The sequence below is a fragment of the Anabrus simplex genome, chromosome 2 (genome assembly GCF_040414725.1).
Source record: "Anabrus simplex isolate iqAnaSimp1 chromosome 2, ASM4041472v1, whole genome shotgun sequence".
Classification (NCBI taxonomy): Eukaryota; Metazoa; Arthropoda; class Insecta; order Orthoptera; family Tettigoniidae; genus Anabrus; species Anabrus simplex.
Genome location: NC_090266.1, coordinates 713,577,149 through 713,600,866, shown reverse-complemented (window position 1 = coordinate 713,600,866; position 23,718 = coordinate 713,577,149). Strand labels below are relative to the sequence as shown.

The 23,718-nt window shown below is 38.9% G+C and overlaps 1 protein-coding gene across 2 annotated transcripts in view; it reads right to left on the bottom strand.

Annotated features, from left to right (window-relative positions):
- Positions 1-23,718, bottom strand: part of LOC136863060 (UBX domain-containing protein 7) — a 463,333-nt gene that overhangs the window by 307,738 nt on the left and 131,877 nt on the right. For both annotated transcript variants that reach the window (XM_067139389.2, XM_067139390.2), the window contains exon 4: positions 14,783-14,929. In XM_067139389.2, the coding sequence (XP_066995490.1) occupies positions 14,783-14,929 (147 nt within the window). The remainder of the gene's footprint in view (positions 1-14,782; positions 14,930-23,718) is intronic.

Genomic DNA, 23,718 nt, shown 5'->3' with positions numbered 1-23,718 from the left:
CTTGAAAAATACTATACAATAAGCAAGGTATAACAAAATAAAGAGTGTTTACAAAACAGTACAATTTCACCCACCATTTCACAGTTCTGTCTCCAAGCGGGTTATACTAAATGCTCCGATCACTGAAATCAACTCCTGGCTTACACATAGTTAGTGGTTTGAGTACTTTTGTCTACAACCAAGAAGTATGCTGCTAGGATATGCCATGTTTACAGTGCTAGAAGTACAAAATCAAGCGAGAACGCTTCTCGTAAAGGAGACATGCCACCAGTATGAGCAGTGCAATAAACTGTAGCGAGTGCTTCACTTGTGCCCAAACAAGTCCAATAGGGTTCAGCTAACAATGGTACGACAATAAACGAAAAACTGTGATTCCACTTTCTTTTGCTATTTCATAGATCGTATCTCCATCGCACACTATTTAGGAGGGCCATCAAGTCTGTTTTTAGTATGTTCAAGTCATACACTGCACCACGTTCCTGAGGCCATGACCGCAGGTTCTCTTTCTTCCATGTCTTTGTAGGCAGAGCTCCGTTCTTGTGGCTATTGTAGAAGGCATTGTTACAAACAATGACAGAGTTTGGTGGCACGTTCACTAACAGACATTCTTTAAAATAATGCTCATAACAATTACCGTCCATCTCACCATGAATCTCTGCAGTATTCTTCTTGCACTAAAACGCATACTTTGCCCCCCATGGAGTTGAAATGGTCTTATCTTTACATCATTCCCAACAGCAAGCTCTGTGGCAACCCATGGACCATCAGTGTAAAAGACGTTCCTTCCTTCACCTTGGCATTTCTTCATTGTTGTCAGATACTCATGGTGCCACGACATAATGTCCTCTCTTTCTGCCATACAAGCTGAATTCCCTTTCTTTTCAAGCTCGTAATCCATGTTTTTCAGCAAACTGAGCTTAATGTACAGAATTATCTTTCTGAAAAGAATCCAGACAAGAGTCTCAGCTGGGTGATGAAAGAAACTGCTGAAGCAAATGGCTTTTCTGAGAGGACTGTTTATGAAGTGTGATCAGCAGCCACTACAGAACAGAACAACTTCTGATACAAATTCTTATGTTTACAAGTTGTCTTGACTTCATTAAAGAAATCAAAATGGAATTTAATTCAAAACCTCACTCACAGAGTCAGCGTCCTGTGAAATCCCCATTCACCAAAAATTACATTCGATTTTTAACTGGAAGCTGATATCTTTCATTGCTAAGCAGCTAATTAACAGGAATTCAACACCCTTCTTCTATTGCAGATCAAGCAGATGGTATGCTGTTGTGGAATTATGTAGTAGGGACAAAAGTGATTTCGAAATAATCTGTGCTTCTTGAATGATAAAACTTTTTTTTCCTCTTGTATTCTCATTTGTCCGTAGATAGTATTTGTTGAGCAAATGATACAAGGTTGTTCTTTTGAAATCATGAAGGCCCCTATCATTATTCACAGAAAATAGCATTTGCTGCATGGTTGGAGGTAGGTTATTAAGGAAAAACTTGTGTAGCTTACGCCTTACACTAATGCGGACAAAATCATTTAACTTGACTGATCTGCTGTCTATCTGTGGTGCTTTACGCCTCCTGTTTCAAGTACCTTACCCTGCTATTTTTGTGAACTACCTCAGCCATAAAGCAAATTAAATCACTGTATTAATGCTAATGAAAGAAATCACACAAGTAGGATAATTAATCACATAACACTCGTTCAACACAAGACAAGTACGCATTGATATAAAGGCTAAAATAATATATGTAGCAAGCAAACACTGTAGAAGTCTTCTCTACAAGAATGATAAGCTGCCAGTGATTCACACAGTAACACGGTATATGTATCAGAGCAACATGGGAAAAAAAATGAAGGCAAAAACGTGATAGATATTCCCACCATGTGCTTCCTCCCTGTGAATGTATTGAAGAAACAGAAAATGTTAAGTAGTTATTTTAGGAACACATAGCCAAAATTTTCTGATTTTTTTCATGTTACATTAAAAATATAACATTTTAATATTCCTTAAGCACGAGGAATTATGGGTGTGTGAGATGGGGATATATTCACTCCTTGTAGGTCCATAAGAGCAATAGTTTTCTTAACATGGAATGATCTGTAGCACAACTGAACTGCTTAGGTGAATTTGTAGCTTGAAGTAATTGCTACAGCTGGCCTACTGAGAAATTCTGTGATGTGCTGGTGCAACCTATCTATGCAGGCACATGAAAAATTTGGACTTCTTGTATATTTGGGTGTCCACAAGGATCTCTCTGCAAGCTTCTTTATCACCACCATGTGGCATAAAAAGTTGTAACATGGGGAGACCAAGATGACTTTTGACATAATCCACTCACCATGGCTGGCCTTCCAGTTCCATTTCTCTAGTTGACTATCTAGCCCCAAGGTTACCCCCACAAAGTAGACCGCTGCCTGCATCGTACGTACGACTTCCTGCTAGAGATCGATTTAAACTGGGAAAAAAACCCACTCTTTCTTACATAATGGAGAGAGAGAGAGAGAGAGAGATGACTTGAGACAAGTCCTGTAGAAATCTGATAAGTTCACCTGCATACATCCCAGCGTCAGTGGGTAGGATCTGACACATCCCACTCTGATGAGTCTAGTGTTAGACCTATGACAAAACACTGGTTAATAGAGCAAACGCCTGAAAAGCCTTACATCTGATCTGTTTTTGACATTTTTGACATGCTCTATTGGTGAAAAATATCTGATTCCCTCCATGGGAATTTAGAATTTTCCATTCGGAATTGCTAGGCGGGCAATAATTCCATTGTGGAGATTTATCTCCCGTATGCAGTTATCAGACTGTGTTTCTTATAAGGGCTTCTGATAAGTTCACCTGCATATACCCCAGCGTCAGTGGGTAGGGTCTGACACATCACACTCTGATGAGTCTAGTGTAAGACCTAAGATGAAACGCTGGTTAATAGAGCAAACGCCTGAAAAGCCTTACATCTGATCTGTTTTTGACATTAGTGGTCGTATCGATAAATACTACATAGCTAAAGTTATACAGTATTACATTTCCGATCATTTATGTCTTATACATTAATACAGTACCAGCTATGATCACAGAGATATTAATGAATTTGGACTTTTGTTACTAAGTCCATATCAGCGACGAGTCATGAGAAAATGGGTAAACAGAATTCAATGAATATCAATATGTGAAGTCGGAGAATATGGAACTACAGTCTACGCTGTAAATATTTTTATGTCTTAATATCACAGATGATATAGATGTTGATTCCCATTGGGAACCTGGGACAAACATTTCAGGTTCCAGATGATATATGTAGATGTTGATTCCCATTGGGAACCTGGGACAAACATTTCAGGTTCCCAATGTGAATCAACATCTATATCATCTGATGGCCAGGTAGGCATCAATTTTTGGTAATGAGACAACGCAGTGGCCTCCACGGTATGCACTAGCCATGTGTCTTGGTGGGTGTGCTATTTACCAACTGATGAGCCCAACTTAGCACATGGGGGCAAAACGCTGGCAACCAGGAATGAGTTAGCTGGAAAATATGTAATGTCCAATAACAGACCATGTATATTGGTATTATAAATTTACTCATTCGGGACAAATATTTCAGGTTCCCTATGTGAATCAACATCTATATCACCGTAGTACTGTTTGTTAAAAGTGAGGAACATACATACATACATACATACATACATACATACATACATACATACATACATACATACATACATACATACATACATACATTATCATTAGGGCCCGGATGTTTATGCAGTAATAGGTTAGATTGCAAACTTACTGAAGCAAGTGACAAGTAGAGTCTACCTTCACAACGATTATGCTATGGGGTTTGCATAAATTTTAGCGGTACGGCCCATCAGAACCCCTATAATTTATGTTACTGTTGCTACACTATGGAAGAGCGGGTGGCCGACACTGCCTACTAAACAAATTAGTTTGCATTCTAACCTATTACTGCATTAACATCCGGGCCCTAATTATCATTATAGACTGTTATGCCTTTCAGCATTCAGTCTGCAAGCCTCTGTGAATTTACTAAAAGTCGCCACAACCCTCGATTTGCAACTAGTGTTGTGGCCTCATTTAGTTCTATAACTCTTATATTTAAATTGTTAGAAACCGAGTCTAACCAACGTCGCCTTGGTCTACCTCTACTTCTCTTACCCTCCATAGCAGAGTCCATTATTCTCCTAGGTAACCTATCCTCCTCCATTCGCCTCACATGACCCCACCACCGAAACCGGTTTATGCGTACAGCTTCATCCATCGAGTTCATTAGCCTTTATCTCCTCATTCCGAGTACCCTCCTACCATTGTTCCCACCTGTTTGTGTACCAGCAATCATTCTTGCTACTTTCATGTCTGTTAATTCTAATTTATGAATAAGATATCCTGAGTCTACCCAGCTTTCGCTCCCGTAAAGCAAAGTTGGTCTGAAAACAGACCGATATAAAGATAGTTTCATCTGGGAGCTGACTTCCTTCTTACAGAATACTGTTGATCGCAACTGCGAGCTCACTGCATTAGCTTTACTACACCTTGATTCAATCTCACTTACTATATTAGCATCCTGGGAGAACACACAACCTAAATACTTGAAATTATCTACCTGTTCTAGCTTTGTATCACCAATCTGACATTCAATTTTGTTGAATTTCTTACCTACTGACATCAATTTAGTCTTCGAGAGGCTAATTTTCATACCATACTCATTGCACCTATTTTCAAGTTCCAAGATATTAGACTGCAGGCTTTCGGCGCAATCTGCCATTAAGACCAAGTCGTCAGCATAGGCCAGACTGCTTACTACATTTCCATCTAACTGAGGAAATGTGCAGTTTTTCATTTGATCGAGTAATTTATATGACAACATTGCTTTTAATCCCTACCTTCCTACTGACATTTTTGAAATGACCTATGCTGACTTCAATTAGGAAAACCACAAGGCCAGTCTCCTGAGAGTCCTGTAGCGAAGCACGGGTACATCAGTTAGTATGATATATAGTAAAGACTTGGATTTCGAGCATAATTTGTACTGCAAATGTGCCTGTAATCCAAAGAATTTGCATATCAAAGTGCATTTTCCCGTAAGAAATAACTGAAATGCAGATGATTCGTTCCACAACCCAAAAATATGTATCGACATAAAATAATGCACATGAGAAGCAACTTTCCTACATCATCTAGAAAACGTGCCCGTTGCTTTGATACTCTCGTAACTCCTTTTGCTACTTCAAGACCATTTAGTTCTTCTTTAATATTGTGCAAATAGTTGATGTAGACTTTGTGTAAGATCTCACAATATCGGGCACACACACCCCTTGGTCGTACTTTTCGATTATTTCCTTCTTAACTTTCAACGTAATTATCTCCATCTTACTGCCTTCCTTTTCATTATTTTTCTTCAACGGGCCCATTGCTGTGTAAAGTTAATAAATGATAATCACTACACTTGAACACAAGTAGAAATGCTTCATTTAAGCACACTCATAATTACCATGCTATAGTCGACAGGTTGAATGGATGCTGACTATATGTGAGTGAGGCGCAATAACTGAACTTGAGCATGGGAGAAGATTACCCACAATCCTACATTGTGAGGGAAACGACTCACTCAGTTGTGGTTACATGACGATCAGCAGCCAGATCAGCATTACTACACCTAGTGTTCCTTGCTCATTTATAGTAAGAATTAACTTAAATTTTTATCTTGCCTTGTAAAACACTTATAGACCAAGTTGCTCGCAATCCAAGGTTTTACTGTATGATAATACTTACTTCATAATAGATTAAAGAACGAAAATTCGGTATTGAAGTTTTTTTTTTTTACATTTTCAAAACAAAGATCCCTTTAAGGAATAGGCAAGTGAAAAATTTACAGTTCACTTTCACATGCTACCAAAACTTAAAGCGTACTGGAGGGGCCTCCTAAAGAGAAACCAGACTAACTCGCTTCCATGTGCTTGCAGCTTGATTGTGGTATTTACCCTGGTTTCGCCCATCAACAAATATATTACTGCTCACAGTAAGCAATATCTTTGTTCTAAATAATCAGTCTATGAATACTGCAACAGTGAGAGTGTTCAGTGGCAGTGAAATCTTTAAGTAGCAAAATATTGTTGGTTTTATGTCCCAATAAATACTTTTACAGTTTTCGGAGATGCTGAGGTGCAAGAATTTTGTCCCATGGGAGTACTTTTACGCGTCAGTAAATCTATCAAAAGGGAGCTGATGTATTTGCGTACCCTCAAATACTACCGGACTGAGCTAAGATCGAACCTGCCAACTTGGGCTCGGAAAGCCAGCACCTTAACCATCTCAGTCACTCAGCCTGGCTCTTTATAGTGTCTCTTAAAAAGTGCTGTTACTTGTGTGTCCTTATGAAACCATAAAAAATTACAATAGTGGCATAGATAGGGCATCTTCCCCCAAATAAATTAAAGTTGTATAGTGAACTGAACATAAAAACAAAAAAATTAGAAAAGAGGGTTAACTAACTGACTTGGCTTTTAGATTTCCTAGAACTTTTTTAAAAAAGATGATAAAAGATGATATGCATAAAACTCAGTGTAACGTTCTCAGAAACAAATTTTCTTATGAGTTGACAGTTGTAAGAATCATGTTAAAGAGAAAAGTCACCCATTTACCATAAAAAGTGTTAGGGCTGTTCAGAAAAAGCCTGACTTTTCAACATCTGCCTCAAACCCACCAAACACAATTGACTGCTATGGTAAAAGTGCTGAAATTATGTTCTGTGGATTTTCAGCAGAACATATTATTTCTATGAATAAAGAATATCACCTAACAAACGTAATTAAAAGTGCATATCTGGATTCCAAAATTGCTGAGACTATTCAACTGTGGAGAGCAAAGGCCACTGGGTTGATATAAAATATTTTAAGTAAATGCTATTTGGAGAACCTGAATGATGTTTTACAGAAAGAAAAAAAATTCAGTTTATCAACATATCCACCGGTATGCCAAACAAGAAAAATACGGAGGCTGCTCATGAAGGAGCTACAGCCAATTACCTGTATGGTTTTCTAAACAGTACTTTAAAATCATGTAATATCACTCGAGTAATTGTAATAGGTTTCACTTCCGACGGTTGCAATACAACTCCATTGCTAGTTTACTGATGACAGACTTCCATAGAATATTTTTACAGAAATACGTATGTCATTCTTTGTATACAGTATGTGTGTACAAGTAAGGTGTGCAACCAGCTGTCAAGAATATGTGAAGACAAAGCAAGGGACACATCCACTTCAATGAAATTAAACACATTTCAAAAAGGATAGTTCAATTTGCAGAATTCCAACCACTAATCATTCCATATCGAAATGGAATTTTGTGTTTCAGGCAAGGTTTAATACCATTCTGGAATAGTATTATTTAGACATGTATTTTACTGTTCAATTTTGATTTTTAAAATATTATGTTTTGGAACAGGTTTCATTTTGTATCAGATGAGTACAAAAGAGAAAGCCTATACCAGAACAAAATGAACAGTAATGTGATATCTAGCTTGACCTTCCCAAATTAAAAAAACAATGTAGCTCTGATTCTTGACAATAACTCTGCAATGGAGAGCAGTGATATTCTTTAAAATAGATTTTATCTCTAAACTGCAAGAAGAAAGGCTACTTGCAGCAGAGCACCTAGTGAAGCCATTCAGTGATGACTATGTACACCTTCACTGGATTCTACCCAAATTTGTGCCACTGAATCAATCTTTTCAGAGTCAGTAATATGCACCTTGCAGAGAAAAAACATTTAAATCATACAAATAAATCCTCATCTACTATACGCCTTCCAAATATGTCAACAGAGCTGACCTTGCTGACATTGATCCAGAAATCTCAGCTCATACTTAGGTATACGTGTGATGGATTTTAGGAGCCAGCCGGAAAACAATGAGCAAAAATCAATGTTTTCTTATAGATTTCTCGAGCAATCTAAGGAAGTGTATGAATTATGGGGTTTCATAAAGAACGCTAAAGATCTTCACGGAAATCAGGAATGTTTTAGATTAAAGAAACTTTGTGCTAAGATGTGCTAGATTTACCACATTCAAGAGTAGACTGTGAATAGGCTTTCTCAAAATTAGATAAGGTGAAAACACCACTGACAAACAAGTGAAGTTCAAGCACAGCAAGTGATATAACGCTCACTGTGCAGTATGTAAATAACTGGATGAAATTGAAACTCATACTATGATTTCATCAATGAATAAATCAATCATTTATGCTGACAAGGGAAGTATCAATAGGGTCATATCGAAACACACAATGAAATTTCGCAGAGAGGATGAGGGGACCATAAGAAAGCAATGTACAAAAATTTAGCTGCCATTTCGAGCCATTAGGTCCTGAGATTGATATGAAAATGTATAATAAGACTGCATGCATTAGCATACAGCTAGACATGGACAATTCTGATGACCAGGCGAAACGAGCGTGTCACCTTAGCTTTCTGTGCGAGGCAGTTAACACAGGTTCCTTTGAAAGAGCAGTCATGAGTCCGGCTAATGTTCTAGAGTATGCATTACGTTATTCCCGTGAAAAAATATTTCTCTTCTTCCCATGAAATAATTTAGGAAAACTTGTGATCGAACTAATTGAAAATCATCCCATGGGTTCCACCATTGTCTTGAAGTCTTGTCTGAAGATAAACAGTGGTAATGAGAGTAATAGTGGAAGCAGTAGTATTACCTGAAAGAGAAGGCAGCACACCATTGCCAGGTACGAGAGATGTTACAGATCCAAGTTTGAGCCCCGAGTTAGATTCCGGTCAATCCAGTGGAGCGGCACCGCGGTCACCTGACAAATCTATCAGTTTAAGCTATGCTTCCAATGCATTAAAGAAAGTGAAACATGCTGTAGACCTTGCGAGAGGAAAGCTGTACATTTATTGTTAAGTAAGGATAAACAGATTTTGCAAAAATTGTATGGTAGCATTGCTACATCTACTGTACATAAGGATGAAACTATTAGAATCTACATCAGTAAGTCCCGTTGAACACAGGAAACTGTAGTATAAAAAATTATATTCTCGCTCTGCTGATGCAAGAAGGCTGAAGCGGAATATTTGCGATGAAGACTTGCGACTGTGGGCCTTGGACCTTTCAAGAGAGATTTCAATGGGACAAAGTAATTTCAGTGCATCTAATGGTTGGTTCAGTCACTTCAAGAAAAAGTACAGAATCAAAAGTAGAAAAAAATCAAAATTTGCATCTTGTAAGTATATGCAAGAAGAGGAAAAAAGATAAAGTTACGAAGAAATTTGTGGGAGCAACTACAAAGTGGTTTTTAGACAACACCCTTTCTTCAATATACAACACGGATCAGTTTTGAGCACAAAATGAAAGCAGAAAGGACTATCATTTATTGGTGAGAAACATACAGAAACAGTTGTTCAATCAGTTAGTGCGCTCACCCATTCGTACACAATTATGCCTACAGTTAGTATGGCCAGTAATCTTTTCCCAATAGTATTCAATATACTACAGGAGGCAACTGGAACTTTCAGTCCGAGAGTTTAGAAAAGAAGTGTTTCATTTTAAAAATATAATTGTAACAGCCAGAAAATCAAGAAAAATAAGGAAAAAGGAATTAAAGTATTGGTTTAAAGAAGCCTTCATCCCATTTGCCGAAGACGGGTGTTTGCTACTGTTAAATTCCTGGACCACTAATAGTGATGAAAGTTATCTTGAATACATTCCTCCAGACAACAGTATAGAAATTCTCTACATTACTCTCAGCACTACAGGGAAAAATATAACCCTCGGATAAGTTTTTCTTCCGGCAAATGAAGGCTTTGTTTTGCCATTTAACATACATTGTGCTGGCTTTTGAAAACTTTCAGTTTGATGTTTATCTGAGAAACAGCATTTTGGAAGTGTAACCATTCATTTTCAATTTTCTAACCCACAGTTCACGGACAGATTTAATATTCGTGGTTCGTAACCAACTGCACAACGGTAAGATCTCCCAAGTTTGATGTGCCAGTGAAATATTGCCTTCAAACAAGTAAGGAAAACTGTAAAGAACAACGTGGCCTTAAAGTGCATATTTGTTCCACATGGTGCCAAAAATATTTTTGTTTTTATCAACATATTCATGCACCTCATTTTTTTCCACATTCGTTCCCTATCAAAGTAACCCTGACACGCAGTAGTGTCTTTCTCTCTCTCTCCAGCACAACTGCAACTCTGCTCCGCTGTGTGCCACGCCACCCAGCGAGATGCAAGGGTTGTCCTAGCTGTGTTGTCACATGGATTCTGAATCAAGGTTTCGACACCTATTTTGGATTGGCAGCTAAATGTTTGTACATCGCTATTTTATGGTCTCCTCATCCTCTCAGCGAAACTGGATTGTCAGTCTCAATATGACCGTATTGATAATTCTCTTTTAAGCTTAAATGTTTGATTTATTCATTGATGAAATCATAGTTCCTTTGTAAGGAGAATAAAGATCAACCTGACATTGATGCTGAAGTCGTTGAGTTTGAAAATGCTGGTAATTATAAAGGTAAGTTTATTAATTATCATATTGTAACTATTTGATCTTGATTTTCTTCAAATAATTTTCGGCAAAATACGATAATTTCAAGAATGGAATTCAATAATTCCATCTTCTGAAGTTGGCAATGTTTACTGTAAAACTCGAGATACACTGCTCTTCTAATGAGATGGATACCAGGAACACACAAATAAAGAGTGCATCAATACGACATATCACAATTCAGCAACATGTTGTCCAATGTGTTATTACATAGTAGCACTGTACATTTTTATCAAAAAGAACATATCTTGACACAAGGATGTGCTACATTTCCACCGAGATACTTGTACGCCCACCTTGCAAGTGTCCATTCCTTATCCATATGGAATTTTGTGTTTCAGGCAAGGTTCAATACCATTCTAGAATACAATTATTTACACATTTATTTACTGTCCCTTGTTGATAAGTTGTTGCTTTTTTTTTTTTGACCTGGTTTAATTTTGCATCAGATGAGTGTAAAATAGAAAGCCTACACCAGAAAAAAATGAATAGTAATGTTATATCTAGCATGACCTTAAAGTTAAGAAAAAACAACCAACCAACCCTGGTACAGATGACGATGTTCAGCCACTGCCTTCTACTGTTTCATGCCCACTTGAATGCAAAGTGGAATGCTTACGTATGAGTAGAAATGATTGTCCAACTCCAAGAGGGGGGGTAAGTGGATTTCATTTGAAGAATATTATAAATACATCACACACACACATTTTTATCATAACTCTTTTGAAAAAATGTGTGGAAATCTTTAAAGCAATTTCAGTTTTGGAAACACTAATCAGGAAAATATTTATTCCTTGGTATGATACTGAAGACTCAAAGGACAAATAGGTCCATCACTTTGATCATTTAATGTGATGTCTGCAAGTATAATAAGTACATCACTGCACCAACCACAATTGTACAAGAAACTATTCCAAGGTAATAAAGAAAACATTGTAATAAGAATACAACAATTCTTCCTTGTAACACAATTAGCTTGAATTATCCTGCGTGGTGGCCATGAGCATAAAGGCATGAAGTCTACCATGCCTAAACAGTTCTAGTCCAGTTGGTGGAACAAAATTTCACCGTCAGAATGTTGGCTGGCAGTGTATGAGAGTTGGATGGAATGACTCACACCACCTAGAAAGACGGAAGGGCCAAAAATGATCCTTGAGTGATGTTAAAGTTTTATTCCATTATTCATGAATACAGATGTGGGGGTTTTATTTTCCACAATTAAAATAAATATCAATAATCTTCCTGACTGAATATTATATTAAATATTATGTTCTAAACCATACAGACATATAAAAAATGCAGTTATAAATGGATGTAAAATCAACTAAAAATCACAATCAGATACAGTATTATGTATGTCCAACCCTTGTCCCGTTCCCCTACAGGGTCAGGTATGATGATAATGTTATTGGCTTTATGTCCCACAGGAGTTCTTTTACGTGCCAGTAAATCTACCGACACGAGGCTGATGTATTTGAGCACCTTCAAATACCATCGGACTGAGCCAGGATCGAACCTGCCAAGTTGGGGTCAGAAGGCCAGCGCCTCAACCATCTGAGCCATTCAGCTGGGCCGGTCGGGTATGACGTGAGATAAATCTTCTTAGAAAGTTTTTATGACCGGGCGCCCTTTCTGAACATCAACATCAGAGGAGTTAATGGGAAAAAATGAATGATGTGGTAGATTATAGTAGGAAGGGAGAGGATGAAACCCAGTGCCGGCACATAGCCCACTCCTGTCGAATAGCACCAAGTGGTTTGCTCAAGTTTTCACCTCTGGCGGAACCTCCCTTCTTACCCGAATTATTGTACCAAGGACTGGTTCTCTGGGATTTAAGCTTTTCAGCTAGCTGCAGTGATGTAAAAAAAACTGTCGCAAGTGACATTTCTACCCTTTGTTTATGAAAGGGGCCATTAATTTCTCAACAACATAATCCTAGATAAGAAAATACATTCATCCACGGCCATCCAGAATTTCTGCCCATATTTGTCGGGCTTGGATACCATAACTTGCTGAAAGCGACAGCGTGTTTTGCTCAAACAATTGTAATCCAAGCTCTAGGCTTATAGCAGATCTGACAATTTGAAATAAACCTTTCCCATACTTTTGACATCAGTTTTAAGTCTCTCTGACCTTGAGGATCGGATATCGAATCTCAAGATTTCTATAAAACGATCTCGGGAAATAGCATTCTTATGCAATTCAAGTCCCCACTTTTTGGACCACAGTGATTTCAAATCCAAGGTTCTTGCACAAGTTGCCATACAAGCATACCACATACCTAGAAGTGCATTAAGTTCAAACATAGTCAGAGACCAGTTCTCACATCGCAGCTGCCTTTCAGCCCCTGCTTCCGCATGTTTCTGTATGTGTTTGAGGATACATTCATCCATGAAGATTCTCCATGCGCTTGCGATGCACCCATCATGTGGTGCTGGACCTGACTCTTCCCTCAGGACATTTTGCTGAGCTCGCCTGCCAGCATTAGTGTCACAGGGACGTACAACTCACCATTCAGTGTCATCTGGTGCAGTGACCAAGGAACCAGGTACCAAATATGGAGTATGCTTCTTACTCAAATCTTGGTGATGACGTCCTTGCTCAGGAGAGAGAGTTGTGTTTTGAGCCTCACCTTCAGTCGAAGTAGTGGCAACCTCTTCATTTCGTCTTCTGGGAGCTTCTATAGCTAGACCTGCATCTCTAGGGGCTGGAACATTTTCTCTCTGACCTGCCCACCCTCGTTGAGCATATTGTGAATGACCTAAAACTCCTAATTGCAAAATAAAAACAGAATCTGTCATGCCTTTTGGCATAAATATGAAGAATATGTACACATTGTGCAAAACAATGAAGGAACTGTAAAACACTGTTACCTCTGCTTGTCTTGTTTTCTAGTTTTCCAATGGTAGTTATTTCTAGCGAGTCAGCTGGATTACTTTCAATCCCTTCAAGCTCCAATTCAGACAAAGAACGTGAAGGAGAGGCTCACGGGGAATAATCGTCATCGGATGAACTGATTCTCCCTCTTCTGTCCCCAGACACATTTTCATTTAGTTCCTCGAGAGAAACTATTATATTGTCGTCTCAAATACCTTCTGTGCTCCATATTTGAGGAATCATTTGTAAAATAAACACTACAAACAGCTCAATAAACAAACGGCAACAAACTGTTTATAATGCACGCTTCACAAGCTCCTTACTGCAAATGGCAGGTTTGTTCTAACCTTGATTCATCTTGGTGGAGTGGGGAGGGGTAAATATGTGAAGGTAGCGGATGGAGTGGAGTGGGCGAAGAAGCAAACAGTCCGCATCATGCATAGGAAACAAAATAGAAGTGAAGTTATTAAAATACGAGAGTTCTTGTAATATCTAATATGGGTCAAAAATGAACCTTTCGTCCTTCTAGGTTAATTGAATTGTAGAGGCCAAGCCGTTAGGGCTGGGGCATTCGAATTTCAATGACAGTAAATAAAGCCTAAATGATGAAAAGCCATACAATCTGAACGAAATCTAAGATAAATTACGGCAAAAGCAGAGTGTTGAATTCATAATACAAAGATACAAAAATGACCCCTCTGTCATTCTAGTGTTAATGGCATACAATTTCTCATCACTAAATTGCATGCCAAAAGCCTGGATTCGATTCCAAATCTCTCTAAAGTGTTCATATGGAGCAAGGGCATATGACGCTGTTGATGGCAATTCATCCGTTGGAGTGCGACGTTAAGCTTTGAGCACATGCCTTGATGTTATTCGACAAGAATAGGATATGTGCCAACACCGGATTTCACCCTCTCCCTACCTTATTATCATTACCATCATCCCACGAACAGATGTGCAGGTCATCCATGGGAGTCAAATAGAAAGACCTGCACCAGGCAAACAGAACATATCCTTGGACACTCCCGGTACTAAAAGTCACATGATAAATAAAAAAAGTAAAATATAAAATGCTAGTAATTTACTCACTCAAGGAAGAATGCAAAAATACACATGAATATACAAAATGAAAGTTAAATGCAACACCAAACTCATGCAGAAATGGATTTCAAACTGATTTAAAAAAGTGAAATATCTATGTAAAGGGAGCAAGCTCCATATCTCAACCACTTGGAGAGATGCAAGTCAAAGAAAAATTATTTAAAAACTGGGAATCAAACTGAATAGAGGAAAAACATAATTAAATTACCTGCCATAATAGGAAGTGTTTGTCAATGATCTCTCGAACAACTTTATTAGACCAGATGTCCCTGTTGAGACACTGGCACTGAAATTCTGTGACATTCTGAATATCTACCAGAATCCACCGCTTTCTTGCTACACCAGCTTCTCTCACCTGGAATGTCACAAAATGGAGGCAAGTTAGAATTAATATAATTTTCTGCTCTTTTTTTTTTTTTCCTATCCTGTTGCAACAACTCAGACAGGTCATCTGATAATGATGGGATAGGATAAGGCTGGGACTGGGAAGGAAGTGACCATGCCCTTAATTAAGACACAGACTCATCATTTGCCCAGTATGAAAATGGAAAACCACGGGAAAACATATTCAGGGCTACCAACAGTGGGGTTCGAACCCACTATCTCCCAAATGCAAGCTAACAACTACACGCCTTGAACTGCTTAGCCAACTCACTCGGTCCAATCTGTACAAAAAAGTATTGTACGCTGCCTCACAAAAAAAGTTAAGCACCCAGAAGGAGTGGTCCAATATTATCCCATTTCGGTATACATGCATACCACGGAAGTGAGTAAATTATTAGATTTACAAGGATCTGTAACATGTAGAACGCCCACTAGAGTGCATTCGTGATGTCACCATCCTGTTGTTAAGTTGTTACCAGTCAACTGCTGAGAGTCAGACAGATAAGCAAGACGTGGGGAGAGGACTGCGTACAGTATGAAGCACCCACAATGCCTCACACAACCTATCCACCAATTGACAGCATTTGGCAGGGGCCACATTGTGGGACTGCATGAGGTTGGTTGGTCGTATCGTGCAATTAGTAGGCATGTGGGCCATTCAGATGTAAGAGTGGCCCGATGTTAGACTCAATGGGTACATGAGGGCACCCAATCACGTAGTGTAGGTTTGGGTTGACCACGAAACACCACCCTGAGGGACGACCGTCATATAGTGCGCCAAGCATTGTAAGATCCCATAACTTCGGCACACGCCATCTGTGAACATGTATTGGAGACTCTACAATGTCCTGTAAGTTCCCGCACAGTGTCTCAACGACTCGTATCTGCCGGATTGGGGTCCTACCGCCCCATGCGTCGGTTGCCATTGCATACCTGCCAACATTACAAAACCAAAAATCAGGAGATTTTGATATGAAAATCAGGAAAAATCAGGAGATACAATTGATCAAAACTGCTTATTCTACATGTCTTGCACAATACAGTACTACAATATATTTATAATACTTATTATCTCAAAGCCCGATTGTAGCTATACGAGGCTACAAGGCTAAAAATTACACATCTCTATTCCCTCAAAGAAAGTATGTGAGTGAGATGATCGGTCCCTGATAAGCCTGCTGAAAATAGTATGAACGCATGTGTGAATCAGTCATGCACTTAGATGCCATTAGGCTACTTAGCAAATGCATAAATTAATATATTGCACCAAGTGCCCATGCGATTATGCAAAGCACAATGCTATTTGGATCAAATAACTAGCTGATGAACCCGTGCTTCGCTACGGAATTCTCAGAAAGACTGTCCTTATAGTTTTCCCAACTAAAGTCAACATAGGTCATTACAATGACGCCAGTATGAATGTTGCGATAAAAAGCAATGTTGTCATATGAAATATACGATAAAATGGAAACGGCACATTTTCTCACTTTTAGCGAAATGTACTACGGTGTCGATCTAACAGTTCAAAAGTTTCAGAGCTAGAATGACCAGGCTGCAGACAGCCGCGAATTCTCCTGTGTAATTATTCTGTTTAAGTGTGCACACTGCTCATTCCAATCACTGCCTCAGAGTAGCAACTCAATAGCTGGAATACTATGCTGATTCAGTGTGTTACGTACCAGTAGTATCAGAAAATGTATGAACCAGAGGAATTGCATGCTAAAGAAGAGAGAGATCTAACTCCCCACTCCCCAGCTACTTCCCGCCAATATTCAGGCAGGCTCTTATACTCAATACGCAGCAGTAATCCTATCTATCGGAGATAAATGGCAGCAGAATACACAAAGCACATCACAACAAACAATGGTCAATGTAATGTTATTACTGATCAATTTTATGAGCTTTCTATATTGGAGGCCTTCACACTTAGTTTTCTTCCAAATCTGTGATTGAGAGCATCTAATGTCAAGTGAATACTCCTTTCTTTCATGACAATCTCTTGTGTTGTTTAAGCAATTGTTCCTTCATTACTTTTTTCTCATTCTTATAATTATCTTCACAATTTAATCACCATCACCACCAATATTATTGTAGTCGGTACGGTAAAACTTAATAACACATAAATAATCGGAAATTGTATTCTCTGTAACTTTTGTTATGTAGTACTTTTCAATATGACCAGTAAGATAGGTAATTAAAAATTAAATTTTTGGCACCTTCCTCTAAACTACCATTTTGAGCAGAGTGAATAAAATTATTTATAGCGTAGACTGTAGTTCCTTATTCCGCGACTTTACATAAAATTCTCTTCACCCATTTTCACGTTCCCCGGCGCTGATATGGACTTAGCAAAAAAATCCGAATCCATGAATATCTCTTATCATCATAGCCGGTACGGTAAAAATGCATAAGACGTAAATGATAGGAAATTTTATAATATATAACTTTAGTTATGTAGTATTTATCGATAGGGCCAATAATAACATAAATATTTGAGAATTAAATTTTAGGCCTTCCCCTAAACTACCATTTCACTCAGCGTGAATAAAATTATTTATTGTAGCGACTTATTCCCCGACTTTATATACCGATTTTCATTAAATTCTCTTCAGCCGTTTTCTCGTGATGAGCGTGCGTACGCACGTACGTACACAGACAAATTACGGAAAATTAAAACGTGCATATCCCCTTGTTACTATGGATGGTCGCGACCGGTACACAAATATCATTCTTTTTAAATTCCGAGCAATGTACGGACAAAACTCTTGTTTTGTTTATATTGAGATAAATAAAAATGAGTCTCAATTGTCTCCAAATGGCTCGTAAAATCTCTAGAAAAGTCACTAGTAGTTATAGTAGTTACTGAAATTCTGTCACTAAATTACTAAGAAACTCAATATCTAGCGACGAGTCTCTAGAATCGACTAGACTGATGTGAACAAACACCAACATAGAACGCGAGAACGAGAGATTGACAATCGATACACGCGTCGCGATATAAAGGTTTCAATACACATCGTACATTCGCGAACATTTCTCGCATTCATAAACGTCGATGTTTCGTTTGAAAGTGGCCAATAAGTGAAGGACTTCCGGCCACTGGCGTAAAAAAGCTGAAACGGCGGGATTTGAAAATAAATGTTTGAAGTTCACCAAAAAATAAGCTAAATTCGGGAGAAATAATAGAATAATCGGGAGGCGGGAAAAACTGTCAAAAATCGGGAGTCTCCCGCCTAAATCGGGAAAGTTGGCAGGTATGCGGCATTGACACCAGAACACCAATGCCAGCGTTTGGAGTGGTGCCTTGCCTGGGAGGCAAGGACAGAGGACGACTGGCGTCGCATCATGTTCAGTGATGAGTCCCGCTTCTCCATAACCTCCGATAACCATCGTGTGCGGGTTTGGTAGCGTTCAAGTTAGGGGGCAGATCTTGCCCATATTGTGGAAAGACACACAGGCATAATCCCTGGCGTCATGGTGTGGAGAGCAACAGGATAAGCATTCATGTCACCTCTAATAGTGCTTCGGCAGACTTTTATACAGGGATGCATCACGGACATTCTGCGTCCGCACGTCCTACCCCTTATAGCACAGCACCCTGGGACAGTGTTCCAACAAGATAATGCATATCCACACACAGCATGTGTGTCTATGGACTGCCTGGAACATGTTGAGGTCCTCCTGTGGCCAGCAACAACCCCAGACCACTCCATTATTGAACAAAAGTGAGTGACATTGGAAGGGGACTTCCGACCCAGTACCAACCTGCAGGATCTGGATGGACAGTCGCAACAACAGTGGACGAGCTTGCCTCAGGAGAGTATCCAAAGGCTGTGTGACACCATTCCGAACCGCATGAGGGCATGCACTGCGGCCGGGGGGGGGGGGGGGGGGGGGTTTGCGACCCCCTACTGACCTGGCACGAACATTCCACCTGTAAACTGCCAACAGCCTTGTCTCTTTCATCCCTTATTGTAATCAGTTCAATAAAGACACATGGTTTTTCAGCATATGTAGTTTCATTCACTTTTAACCACTACTTCTGGGTGCTTAACATTTTTTGTCAGGCAGTATATATATAAAACAATGAATGTTTGAACTTTGTCTGGTTGAGAGTCTCTTTAAAACTGATATCAACAGGAAATCCAAAGGGAAAGAAGATCAAAATGAATCAGCTGTACAAAATGTGCATACAGTGATAGTTCCCTCCACAACTCTTCTCTGTGATCATCATTTCCAGAACCAAATTTTATTCTCAGGAGACTAATGCATTTTTATCTTCTTTAAGTAAACATTCCTTTTTCTGACCAACTATCATTCAAATTTCTGACAGAAAATATAATTTAACCAGTTAAGACTACCTTTGCCAATGAAATAAGACTGCAGTTTGTTCTCTAGGAACAATATAACTGCACACAACTTAGGTATACAAAGGAAATAAAAGCAACTGGAGCTATAACTACGATATCATGCACTGCTTCCTCCCCTCCGCCCAGACATCCTATGCACGGAATGCTGTCAAGGCTGCCTACAAGTGGCAATATTCTCCGTGGGAGCCATAGCCTGCTACATACCAAACTCTGACTTAACCTCATCAAGAACAATGCTCTCTGGTAAACTAGAATTCCTTTTTGTTAAGAAGGAAGCCATATTTTCCCATGTCAACTTAGTAAATGTAACATTAAAGCTTTTCAGTCTGTCAAAAACACTAATTATAACATACTATAACATACCTGTAAAAGAAAATACACACTATAAAACAAAGATTGACATGTTTCCTTCTACAAGAACATCCTCAGATTCTATCAAATCGCTTTAAATCATGTGTGTGTGTGTATATATATATATATATATATATATATATATATATACAATATTGTTTATGCTGCATAAACTTGTCACTGATTGAGAGTTGGTAACCTCCTTCAAACTCTTCGTACCAACAAAGCTACCGGTGCCGACACTATAGGTCCTCTTTTCCTAAAAAATACTGCCAGCACTCTTTGCGTCCCTCTCTCTAAATTATTTAACAGATGTTTTGCCGCGGGCTATTTTCCTATTACCTGGAAACAGGCAAATATTGTTCCACTTCTCAAATCAGGCAACAAATATAATGTTTCATCTTACCGACCAATCTCTATTCTCCCCACACTATCTTTTATCTTTGATAAAATTATACACCAGCGTCTCCTCGCATTCACTTTGCCATATATCTCAACCAAGCAGCATGGTTTTCTACCAGGTGGCTCTTGTCTAACAAACCTGGCCACTCTGCATAGCTTTGCATCACACGCCATTGCAGCTAAATCACAGCTGGATATCTGCTACGTAGACATTTCGAAAGCTTTCGATTCTGTTGACCATACTCTGTTGCTCCATAAACTCTCCGAACGATTTAATATACATGGCAGTCTACTGACCCTTCTTGCTGGCTTCCTACATAACCGTTGGCAGAGAGTGGTAATATCAGGCACTTCATCCTCATGGTTACCAGTCACCTCCGGTGTCCCACAAGGCAGTACTCTTGGCCCCTTGCTGTTTTCTTTGTTTATGGACGATCTGCCGTCCAAACTCAACGAAACAGCGAATACCCTACTCTTTGCTGACGACTGCAAGATATTTAGGGAGATCAGGAATCCAGCAGATGCAGCTCTGCTACAGTCATCGCTCAATGCCCTCTCGAACTGGTGCCGCACTTGGAAACTTATCCCCAATCCACAAAAATGCAGCCACATGACCATAACACTGCGTAAATCTCCTCTACCGACATCATATCACCTACTCGACAAGCCCATCACCGTGGTTACGCAACAGCGTGACCTAGGTGTAATATTCGATACAAAATTACAATTTAAGACCCATATAGAAACATATACAACCAAGGCTATGAAATTACTAGGCATTCTCTATCGCTTCACAGAAATTTCTGACCCCATTGCTCTTCGTCACTTCTTCCTCACGATCGTTCAACCTCTCTTTAACTACTGCTCTCCGATTTGGACAACAGCCGCCCCCTCCAATACCAAGCAGTTAGACAGAGCAGTGTCCTTCTTTGCTGCAATTGTAAGGAACAGAAACCCCAAGCTCAGAAATCTGTCTACGCAGCAGGTATTAATGGCAATTAATGTGTCACCGCTGCACATCAGGCGACAGGTAGCTGACCTGAGTTTCCTCCACGAGATCTTAAATGGACATTACCGCTCGGAACATCTTGTTTCTCTCTTCTCTCTCCGCGTTCCTTCCCGCTCCACCAGAACCAAAGATCTTCTCCACATTCCCCACACTCAGCACTCAATACTTCAACGATCTTTCCTAATCCGCCTCCCAACACTCTTTAACAATATTAATAGGAGACAAGAGCTTGATATAGCATCAAATAAAAGAGTATTCGAGAAGTGTGTAAATAGTATCTTACAGATAAGTTGATGTGAAGGGATTATACCGCCATCTTGACCCACGACGACTTGGCTATGAACATGGACATTTTCACGGTTTTCGATTTGGACAGTTATTAGTAGGATGTGTACCTGATCTTGTTATATTTTGTTATGTTTGTTATATTTTATTATGAAAGTTTACGTTTGTTAAATAGTCTGTTGACAGTGCAAGTGAAATTTGCTCAGTGTAGCTGTATCTTGTGCTTCGTGAATAAATAAAATAAATAAATAAATAAATAAATATTATGAACCAGTATTAACAAACAATGATTGCAGTAGTATTCAACAGTCACCTTGTTAACTTACAGAAATGTTTCTGTACTTACCTAAGCCGCTATGAATAGTTCATCACCTCCAAGGACTAGTAACGATTTTTTTTATCACCCAGGCAAGAAATATGCAACCTCCCATTTCCAATAAAACTTGCCACGACTTTTCTCTTTGAACACAGTCAACAGAATTCCTGTAATCTAAAATGCAGACGATCGATCATAGGAAGCTGGAATTCTCTACTCTTAACAGTTAGCTGCTGGATGTTAAGTAGTTGTTCTCTAGTGCCTTTTCCTTTAACAAAACCAACTTGTTCCAGAGGAATCTTTGAAGTAATATACGCTGGGAGCCTCTCTTTCAAAACATATAAGTACAACATGATCTTGCTAGCATGCAAGATTAGAGATAAGGTCTTGTAATTATCACATTTCATTGTGGAGTCATTTTTATGCAGATGATAAAGATGGATGTAACCCAGTCAGCAGGCAATTTGCCATTTCTTCATATTTTTTATTCCAAAAATCTATGACAATTTCAGCACCAATATCACTAGGCTCTTTAACAAATTCAACTGTTATATTTTCAGAGCCAGGTGCTTTGTGATGTTGCAATGGTGTGATGCCTTTTTTAATTTTTTATTTTAGAACTGGCTTTACGTCGCACTGACACAGACAGGTCTTATGGTGACGATGGGATAGGAAGGGCCTAGGAATGGGAAGGAAGCGGCCGTAGCCTTAATTAAGGTGTGGTGTGAAAATGGGAAACCACGGAAAAACATCTTCAGGACTGCTGACAGTGGGGCTCGAACCCCCTATCTCCTGGATGCAAACTTACAGCTGCGGGCCCCTAACCACACAGCTAACTTGCCCAGTGATTGCCTTTTACTGTCTCTCTATGTAAGATGCCTGAGTCTCTTTCAAAGTCTCGCTATCAGTCAATGTTGGCTGTACTGTCTTTTGTTTTACAACTCTTCAGGCTACTGTTTCCATCCATTCAGTACATTTCCACAGTTATGTATCTTATAACCATAAGCATCTTCTATGGACCACACTTGTGGATTGAATTTATTTGACAGCAATTCAACGTAACGATACAGATCTCAAGTCTCATTGTGGTGATCATGAGCTTCAATCTCTTCACAGTTTCCTGACAGGAATTTAAGTTTGTCTTGGGGGCTACTGCACTGAATTTCGCGACACAGTTAAGAAGATCTGTCTTGGTTGTACAAGCCTGCTCCTTTCAGTTGATTTCGATGTTCAATAAACTGCCATATGTTATCACTAATCCAGCACTTACAATGATTCTGTGTTGAGGAAGAATGTTTCAATGCAATGGTCATTATATTTTGTTTAGGAACATGGACATTGCATCAGTACTGTGGTGGGCCCTTCTGATGTTCACTAGGACATTTTGGATTCCCTCACTAAAACTACCTTTTACCTTCTAGTTTCTCTATCTGACAAGGAACATGGCACTTCTCCCTAAGCTTCAACCTAAAAGTCATAAACAGTAATTGTGGTCTGTGCTTGCTACATTGGCATTCCAGCTCAACATCATGGCATTTTGATTTATATTAGTGCATAGTAGGTTAAAATAATAATAATGTGTCTAATGTATTTTTTTTTTTTTTTTTTTATAATCCATGTGTAGTCCTTTCAATCTATCAACATTTAATGCCACTTTTAATGTCCATTTGCATGTAGTAATAACAACAGTAATCTGTCTACAAATTTATGTATTTAGTGTAAATGCATTCTGATAGTTTCAGTTAGACTTATTTCATATTTAGGACACACCTAAGGAGAACAATTGCAGTTCAGTTATTTTATCAGTATCATGCTTTATTATCATGAATACTTTATGTAGAGGCAGCATTCCATTATAGCACAGTGGTTACAGACAGAAGGGGTAACTTGAAGGATAACAATTAAATACTTCTTACAATGCTTCCATTTCAGCAATGAATTTTCTTGTGAATTTCAGCATTTTCGTTAGTTGTAGACTGCAACAAACAATGTTGGCAGTGAGCATGTTTTATTGCATTACAGCACAA